The sequence below is a fragment of the Lactuca serriola genome, chromosome 9 (genome assembly GCF_051521515.1).
Source record: "Lactuca serriola cultivar US96UC23 chromosome 9, Lser_US96UC23_V15, whole genome shotgun sequence".
NCBI classification, from domain to species: Eukaryota; Viridiplantae; Streptophyta; class Magnoliopsida; order Asterales; family Asteraceae; genus Lactuca; species Lactuca serriola.
Window position 1 is genome coordinate 33,061,014 of NC_136416.1, and position 9,510 is coordinate 33,070,523.

The following is a 9,510-nucleotide window of genomic DNA, read 5'->3' on the forward strand; positions in this document are numbered from 1 at the left end:
TTCCTTATTGGGCCCAATGGACCAATAAGCTTCCAATTTGACTATCTTGGGCTTAGAACTCTTAAATGGGCTCTAATTGGACCCACTTTCATTTATTTTAATATTTTGGGCCATATTGGGCCTAGAATGAAATAAATTAATTATATGAACCATTTTGGGCCATATTTAACCTAATGTAGCCCTAATAGGTCATAAGAATCATATTTATGGTTATTTGGACCAAACACCACTTAACATAATCATGAAAAAGGCTTAAGCTTACAAGGCCCAAATTCTTTTCTCTTCCTCTCAAATTCCCGGCCCAAGCCCATGTAAAAAGGGAGAGTTGACTTTCATGGCCACCTCATTTTTACATGATGGTTTTCCATGCACCTTATCTCATATTTCCATGCACATATCACTTCAAGATCTATCTCTTCCTCTCTCTCTTGCTCTCGGCCGAGTTCAAGCACACACACACATTTCACTCATTCTTCTCTCAAGAAAACTCTCCCATACCTCCTCCATATTTTCGAGATTCAAGGACTTTGCAAGGAGGATTCTTCACAAAAATCATCATCTAGGTAAGTTGATGCTTGAATCCACACTCTAGACTCCTTGTTCTATACAAAAATCTCTTCTTAACTCATATGAAATCATGATCTTGCATCTTAGAACCACCTCAAATTCGAGATCTTCATCAAGGTGTTGCTAGGGCCGAAAATCACCACATTTTCTTCCTTTTCTCCTTCAAATCAAAACCACAACTCAAGGCGAGCTTCATACCCCCTATTTTTCGGTTTTTATTTTGTGGGGGGAGAATACAAGCATATGTGTAGATCTATGAGTATATGTATGCTTTGTGTGATTTCTATGCTTATATATATGTTTTTATGTGATTATGGTGTTGGTTCTAGTCAAAAAGAGCTTAAAAACCGAGATCTACAATGTGTTGAATGAAATAAGTATAGCTTATGTTATTTCACACAAATCAATTCAAAAAAAAAATAACCAAGTTGGTTAAAATGAACATCTATGGGCTTAAAACCCATTTTGGGCTCAAAATGCTAAAAATATAAAACTAAAGGGCCCAAAACGACAAAATACAAATTCTGAAGGTTGAGATGAGTCAAAACAGTTTCAAAAACGTATTTTCTGAAAATTTACTCTTTTGAAGGATTAAAATGGGAATTTTTAAACATAATGGGCCAAAAATGAACTTTTCGGCCCAATAAAGCCCAAATTGCAAGATTTTTAATTTAGAGGGGCTGAAACTGCACTTTTTTGTAAAACAGGGGACTACTAGTGTACCAAGTCCATTTCAAGGGTTAAAAATACTTTTCAAATTTAAAAGGGACCAAAGATGCAAAATTTTTCCATTTTGGGTCAAAATTGTAAAAATTGCCAAAATAGAGGTTTCAACCGAGAAAACTTCATTTTGAAGGACTAAAACTGTTTTTTAAGTAAATTTGAGCTGAAAAATACCTTTTCAACAAGTTTTGATACTAAAGTATCAAGAAAAATAGTTTAAGGACTAAAATGGGAATTCTTTTATATAAAGGGTTAAAAGTGTAAATTTATCCAAGAAGGGGCTTCAAAAAGAAAAATTCTAATGTTTAAATAATAAATCCTTTATGACAAAATACTAGTACCACGACTACCGACGAAATTTAATACACCTACAATACCAAAACCGTTACGAATTGATTCGGTCTCGAATCAATAACGAATCAAAAATCAATACACGACGATACTTCAATACACACACGGAAATTACGGGAAGTCAATATACACGTGAGAATTCACCAGACGTCGATACACCATCTTTGGGCCAGAAAGTTTCAAATCGTGTTTGTTGGGCCTAGCTAGCCCAATGACATGATCTTTAGGCCCGAAGGAAACGCGCTTACATGATATTGGGTCTTATACGACATAATACCGTGTAAAAGGACTTTCAATAGCTCATGTGCTGTTGTGCCCCAAGGGTCCTTTGGCACTGCTAGTAAAGTCGAGAAGTCAAATGCGAGTCGGGCCAAGGGCCTTTCGCATTCACGATAGCCTTGAACGACACATGGAATTAACGGGGGCTTCGCACCCTCTTTTCTTCTTAGGTCGTGGGGCTATGGGAAGTCAGGGTGGTTGGATTAGGTGAGTAGTACAGACGACGCCCAAGGGATCGTTTGTATAGTTGTAACCTAGTCATTTTCTTTAATGCGTGATTATAACAACTCACTACCTAGAACTAATCCGATGTCACCTGGAATCATCGAATACACACGTTGCAATGGTATAATAATATATAAACGCGTAATTTAAAGTATTAGGTAAACACCGGGTTTTCCTAGGGATTTCAACACTTACACCTACGTGATGCATACCGAGTATAACAACTTTTCACACTTATAGAAATAAACAAACATACTTACGGATCTTCACACTTTTTCTTACTTACAACAATCTTTTCAGAAAATATCGGATTTTCTGGTGGTTTTTCAAAATAATACAAACATCATGTTTCAAACATTACTTATGAACTCACCAACATTTCATATGTTGACGTTTTTCAAAATACTTGTATTCTCAGGTAACAGGTAAATCGAAGGAAAAATGTACTCAGTGATGTCTTGTTGTTTGTTTAACTAGTATCGAACAATTTACTTTTTGGGAATGTAATGTTTTGAAACAATGTACTAAATGTAAACACTACCAGTTGTAATATTTCAATGCATGGTGATGAATGATGTTATGTTTCATGTATATTCACTGTGATGGTATTCAATTGAGTCACAACAGCCCTCGGACGTTTCCGCCGTCTGGTTCGGGGGTGTGACATACCAAGCGGTACGCTACCCATACATAGTCAAACCCTTGCACCTGGTCAACGACCGAGTACGCCCCGCGTTCAGCTGGGAACGCCCGTACTCGGTTGGGTTGACTCGGCTAGTTGTTGACTTTGACCAAGATTTGACCAATTTTGACCAAACGGTATTTTGATTTCAATTTTAAGTTGGGCAATGATTTGAATAATAGGTGAAGAGTAGAGCCGATATTCGAAGTAGGGATTATTTCAGCTTTTGTTCGGACTGAGAGGTGAGTTTTCCTCACTGTACTTGTGGGTCGAAGGCACCAATGTCGTCCCACTAGATTATGTATCCTGGTATAGAGGATGTTGTATGCGATAGTGATATATAGACTTGCCTGTTTGTTTGATGACTGGTTATATGTTTATATGTTATTGAATATATGTTATATGTTATGTATATGTTGACATGGTATGGTTGGGTTAAGGTAGTATTGCTTTGTGTGGTAGCTAATAAACTCGAGAGCAAGCCAGACATAAGTTGTGGGCCTGTAAGGCAAGCTAGACTTATGTTGTGGGCTCGGGAGCAAGCCAGATATGAGCCGTGGGCATGAAGGGCAAGCCATACTCATACTGTAGGCTCATGGGTAATCCAATCTCTTAGCTGTGGACCAAATAAATGTTGTTATATGTTGCGTGTTGGTACTTTGGGGGAACTCACTAAGATTTGTCTTACATTTTTAATTTATTGTTTCAAGTACTTCAAATGACCATGGCAAGGTGAATGTGTGATCATACACATCTTCTAGTTTTTATGATATCAGATCGTGAGGTACTCTGATTTGGAATAATACATTTGAAACAATGGTTTTGTAAATACTTTATGGATGAAATATGTTGGTTTTGAAAATTTTAAATTTTTAGGATTTTTAAGATGTTACACTAGCTGGATTGATGCACCGGGTTTGATACCTACATAGGTTTGAGGTCTGGAGTTCAAATCTTTGAACCTATTAAATTGGTCTCTAACAATTATGCTCCATGTGTGAGAAGTTTTTCTTAGAAATCCCCTTGGGTGAGTTTGTCTTCTAAAGAAGTTGAAACTCAAGGTCACCGTTAAAATATTATGATGAGACTTCCGCACCGAATATTTATAATTTCAAAAAAATAAAAAATAAATAAACACCAAAGGCAAACACCCTTTAGATTTATCAAAAAAAAGAGGTGTTTGTAATTTGATTATTTTTAAAGCCTTAAGGGCCAAAACGTAACATTTAGCCAAAAAAAACTTGTCGACCTTCTTTAAAACTTTATTCCCAGTAATAATCAATTGGTGTTGAGAGAGAAAGAGCATAGGAAATGGTGAATGGTGAAGAAGCACTCGTCTTTGCATTTTTCCTTCACAGCTTTCGCATTTTAGATCTGTAAACCCCAAAATCCTTCATCATGAACTCAACAAACGATATATATGTTCTGCTTCAAAAACTACTGTAAGTTTATGCTTCTCGCAGGGGAGAAAAGCTTCTTCATACTTTCCGATCTTAAGCTTTCTGAATACCCATTTATAATATGTTTCTCTTGTAAGTGTATGTGTATCTATCTATAGCTGTGTGTACGTACACACTCACTGTGTGCAGTTGTAGTGATATGTATGATACTTTTTCTATCTTCTTGAAACGCCTTTTTGCTGTGTGTGTATATGCGTTTATTATTTGTTTTTCTTTCTTCTTCTTTGGATCAGTTAAGGAATGCGATTGTTGTGTCTAATTCCACAAGAAATGGTATTGATGAAGCTTGTTCATAGTTGGTAAAGCAAGAGTACAATCTTTAAAGCGTTTAGTACAACATCTGTGTGATTCATATAATCTAGGGTTTCTTTCCTTCTTTCGTTGTGGGGTTTTTAGGGGTTTCTTTCAGAACTACTCATTGTTGGTAGGTATTCAAAATTGGGGATTTTGACTTTGACTTCTACTTAAAACGAATCTGTAGGAAACAGCGGATTCAAAACATCATAGTTAATCGATTATCAATCCTTTTACGGAAGATTAGTTACATACACCAATTTATATCAATCGATTTGGGTTTTTCTGAACATCATCTTGCTATACAATTGCGTTTGGAGTTGAAAATGATCTTGGATTTCGATTCATGATTTGTGTTATCTGTGATTTCTTGCAGATAGAAAGCTATCCGACTCAACGATGAACCAGTTGACTGTGGAGACCAACGACACTTTTGCTACATTGCTTGAACATGCAGCCAATAATGATATCAACGGTTTTACAAAACTAATCGAGCAAGACCCCTCCACCATTGACGAGGTTGGATTATGGTACGAACGTCAAAAGTGCTCAAAACAAATGGTTCTTGAACACAGAACTCCATTAATGGTGGCTTCAATGTATGGAAGCATCGATGTTTTGAAATTGATTCTTTCTTTATCTAAATCCAATGTGAATCGTTCAACTGGTGCTGATAAAACCACCGCCCTTCACTGTGCTGCCGCCAGTGGATCACCCAATGCCGCCGATGTCATCAAACTTCTCTTATCAGAAGGCGCCGACCCATATTTAATCGATGTTAATGGGTTACGACCCGTGGATATGATTGTCGTCTCTCCAAAGTTTCCAAATACCAAAAATACCCTCAAAGAACTTCTTGCAACAAATGAAACCGAATTTACGGATTTACCCTCGTCCCCGAAAATATCACTGAACGACGGTAAACGGGAGTACCCGGTTGACCCTTCTTTACCCGATATAAAAAACGGGATCTATTCAACAGACGAGTTTAGAATATATTCGTTTAAGATCCAGCCATGTTCGCGTGCTTACTCACATGATTGGACCGAATGCCCATTTGTCCACCCGGGCGAAAACGCGCGTAGGCGGGACCCACGGAAGTTCCATTACAGCTGTGTCCCGTGTCCCGATTTTAGAAAAGGCGCGTGTAGAAGAGGCGATATGTGCGAATACGCACACGGGGTATTCGAGTGTTGGCTCCACCCGGCTCAATACCGGACCCGGTTATGTAAAGACGGGACAAGTTGTAACCGCCGGGTTTGTTTCTTTGCTCACACACAAGACGAGCTTCGACCATTATACCCCTCGCCTCGGGCCATGTCATCATTGGAATTTGCAGCCGCCATGAGCTTGATTCCAGGGTCACCTTCGTCATTTACACCGCCCATGTCCCCGTCAGCAAACGCGATGTCAAATTGGCAACAATCAAGTGTCCCGAATGTCCCGTCTTTGCTTTTACCGGGAAGTAATCTTCAATCGAGTCGATTAAGGTCATCATTAAATGCAAGAGATCAAGATTTGAGTATGTTTTTACAAAGATCGAGTCATAATCAAACGGTGTTAGAGGATTTATTTGCAAACGAAACCTTGTCTCCTCGTTTTTCGGATCAATCATCGATGTTTTCTCCTAGGAACAATTCGTCGGTTTTTAACGCGTTTCAACAACAACAAGGAATGTTGGCTCCTATAAACACGAATTATACGGGTCAGTCGATGTCACCTCGGAGTATGGAAGCGATTTCACCGATGAGTTCACGGGTTTCAAAGTTGGCCCGAGAGAATCAAAATCAACATCAACAACCGTTTCGAAGTTTGAGCTCACGGGAACTTGGGTCAAAGTCAAACACGGGTTCTTCTGTTGACCCGTGGTCAAAGTGGGATTCTTCGGGTAGTGGGAAAGCTGACTGGGCGGTTAATGCGGATGATTTTGGGAAAGTTAGAAGGTCGTCTTCGTTTAGGGAGGATGCTGACGTGTCATGGGTTCAGAATGAACAGCCTCAGACACATGAAGTGAACGAAAGTGAAATTGAGCAAATGGATGAATCGGTTCTTTCAGCATGGATTGAGCAAATGCAGCTTGATCAACTTGTGGCTCTAAAGAAGTTAAGCTAGGAATTGGAGGTAAATAACAATACATGGCAAAAAAAATGGGGAAAATCTGATTATTTTTTATTTGTTATTAATATAGCAGTAAGTTATAAACTCTAGTCCAATTTTTCTCAAAGTTACAAGAATATTATTTGTTTAACACCGAACTTTATTGTTTATCTTTGTTTTTGAACAAAATATATTATTGTTCATATAACACCTTGTGGGATATTGGTTTAATTATGATCACTTGTGTATGGGCATCATGGTTCATGTAATCATATGAGTAAGTGGTTTTCTTTTTCTTCCACTTGTTCAGTGGAAAAGGAAAAGGTTACAAGGTGGCAATGATTTGGAATCAATGATTATGTCGCATTTATCTTCGAAGAACTTATCCATCAAGATTTGAACCTCTTTAGTACACTAAGTATTACTTTAAACTAAAGAATGTATTACGATAAAGTATAAAAGAATTCATAAATAAGGTTCTTAGTTCAAATCCATAAATCACATTATTTTAGAGGCTTATCATTTATCCTTCTTATGTTGGAAGTGAGATTGTTGATGAGCACCTGGGAGTAGCATGTATCCTTTACGAATGTCTTAATTCATAGGGCTCGCTCCATGCCTTAATGAAGTTGTGTATTTGAATGGTGGGTATATAGTTGAGACTTGAGAGACTGTTGCTAAAAGCATGAGTAAGATAACCATTTTTTTGTGATTGTGGTAAATCCAAGTCTATGCTTCCAACACTATTTTTTAATCGTTTTAGGAAACGTATATAACATCATAAATAAAAAAGGAATCTTTTCTTATACATATAACCAAATATATTAAAATATGCAACATAAACTTTAAACCATAACGAAATACAATACATACCTAACATCCTCAAAAACTAAAACAAAAACCTTAGTTAAATACAATATCTAACGAACCATTCGTTGAAGATAAAAGTATATCAATCCTCAAAAACTAAAACAAAAACCTTAGTTAAATACAATATCTAACGAACCATTCGTTGAAGATAAAAGTATATCAAACCCATATGAAACTTATGTGCACTTGGTCAACATGTATTTAATTACTTGATGCCAAAATATTGGGTACCTATTCCTTTTGATGTTTAGACTTCTCAATATGCAAGCGTGGTAGGTGTATTGGGCACCCTAAACCATCTAAATGTACATGAAATTAGGTAAAAGCAACCCTTTGACATGACGACTTCTTTAGATTCTTTCTCGTTAAAGGGCGACTATTTTAGATTTCTTCTTTGAGTATTCCTAACATGTTTTAACACAAAAAACTACAAATATATGTTAATTTCGAGTATGGTACTTAGAAAAAAAAATGTCTTTTAGACATTCACAACAAATTTGGAACACATATTCCGGTCCTAACATGACAAATCAGTCCTGTATACGACAAACTATTCTAGAATGATGTCTTGGATGTTTTGTTTCAAGCTCATATAGACAAAACTCAAAAAACTTACCAATAACGAAGTAAATTACGATATAAGACCATTATATGCTATCGACGAATATACCATGAATCCAAACATATCTAAAGTAAGCTTACCATAATTTTCTTGAGAGGGGATGGTATTGTAATGAAAATGAAATCAACATTAAATAAGTCTCGAATAAGTTTATATCATTTCACGAGCTTTATGTCATGTCTCATTGGTCCGGAGCAAATCTACCTTCAGACATATCAAATTTCATACTATCTTTTACATCAAATCTCACCAACTTTGTAACAGTCCGAAACATACTTTATTACATCGGAATATTGTCATTTTTGTTAACTACCCTCTTATTGTGATTGTTTAATAAATATCTTTTTTATAATAAGTCTAATTTTTTCTGACCTACTTACAAGGAGATTTATTATAGATATTATATTGTGTTTCCACTGTTTCAGCTCTTTGCTATGTGTTTGCTCTACTTAATAGGCTAATATCGTTGAAATTCCTTAGCTACCCTTGAAATAAAATCTTAACCTTACAATTGGCATCACAACCTCCGTCATGGGCTCATGTGAGTTGAAGAAGAAAATTGTTGGGACACAGCTACATGCCTACATTTTTTTCCTGCATGGTCACGTACTTCAAAGTATTTAATTATAGTTTATTATTGAACTTTGTTCGAAATATATGATATCAGAATATCAAAAGTAATTATAGTTTATTATTGAACTTTGTTAGAAATATGATATCAGAATATGAATATTAAAAGTAACTTTGATCATTTCAGAAAAAAACGAGACTATCCTAGTTTTTTTTTTGAATTCTTTTATTTTTTTAATTATTAAATAAAAATGCGTATCCCATCCAATACTACAAGAACACCAACAATCACCACCGCCAATGATCACCACCACCATGACTACACCACCAATGACTACCACCACCACTATATCACCAATCACAACCACCATCACCATTACCCTGCTAATCCTGATCATCACCGCCACCAATCACAACCACGAAACACTACCACTATTACCAGTACCATCATCACCACATCACCCAACATCCACTTGTCGTCGAAAAATCAGGGGCGGACGTAAAATTTCGTAGTAGGTGTTGCCGGTGACACTTTTTTTTTACGTAATGGTACAACAGTAGAAAAAATGAAAAATTCAAAAACTTTTACCTTGCGTCTAGGGGTTGCGTGCCACTATGGACACCATAGTGGAATCGCCCATGGGTATAGTGGTCGATTTACAAGTATTTAGCGGATGAGAATTGGAGTTAGTCTTTAGGATCATGCTAGCAATTTTTGGAAACCATAGGATAAGCCACATCAATTTGAGGAAAAAAAAGACTTAAATTGG

At 36.6% G+C, this 9,510-nt stretch overlaps 1 protein-coding gene across 1 annotated transcript; it reads left to right on the plus strand.

The window, feature by feature from the left end:
• Nucleotides 1-4,090: 4,090 nt before the first annotated feature.
• Nucleotides 4,091-6,913, plus strand: LOC145073114 (zinc finger CCCH domain-containing protein 30-like). Its single transcript, XM_079019675.1, has 2 exons — nt 4,091-4,269; nt 4,958-6,913. Exons 1-2 carry the CDS (start codon nt 4,248-4,250, stop codon nt 6,691-6,693), a joined length of 1,758 nt encoding a protein of 585 aa, XP_078875801.1. The 5' UTR covers nt 4,091-4,247; the 3' UTR covers nt 6,694-6,913.
• Nucleotides 6,914-9,510: the final 2,597 nt, after the last annotated feature.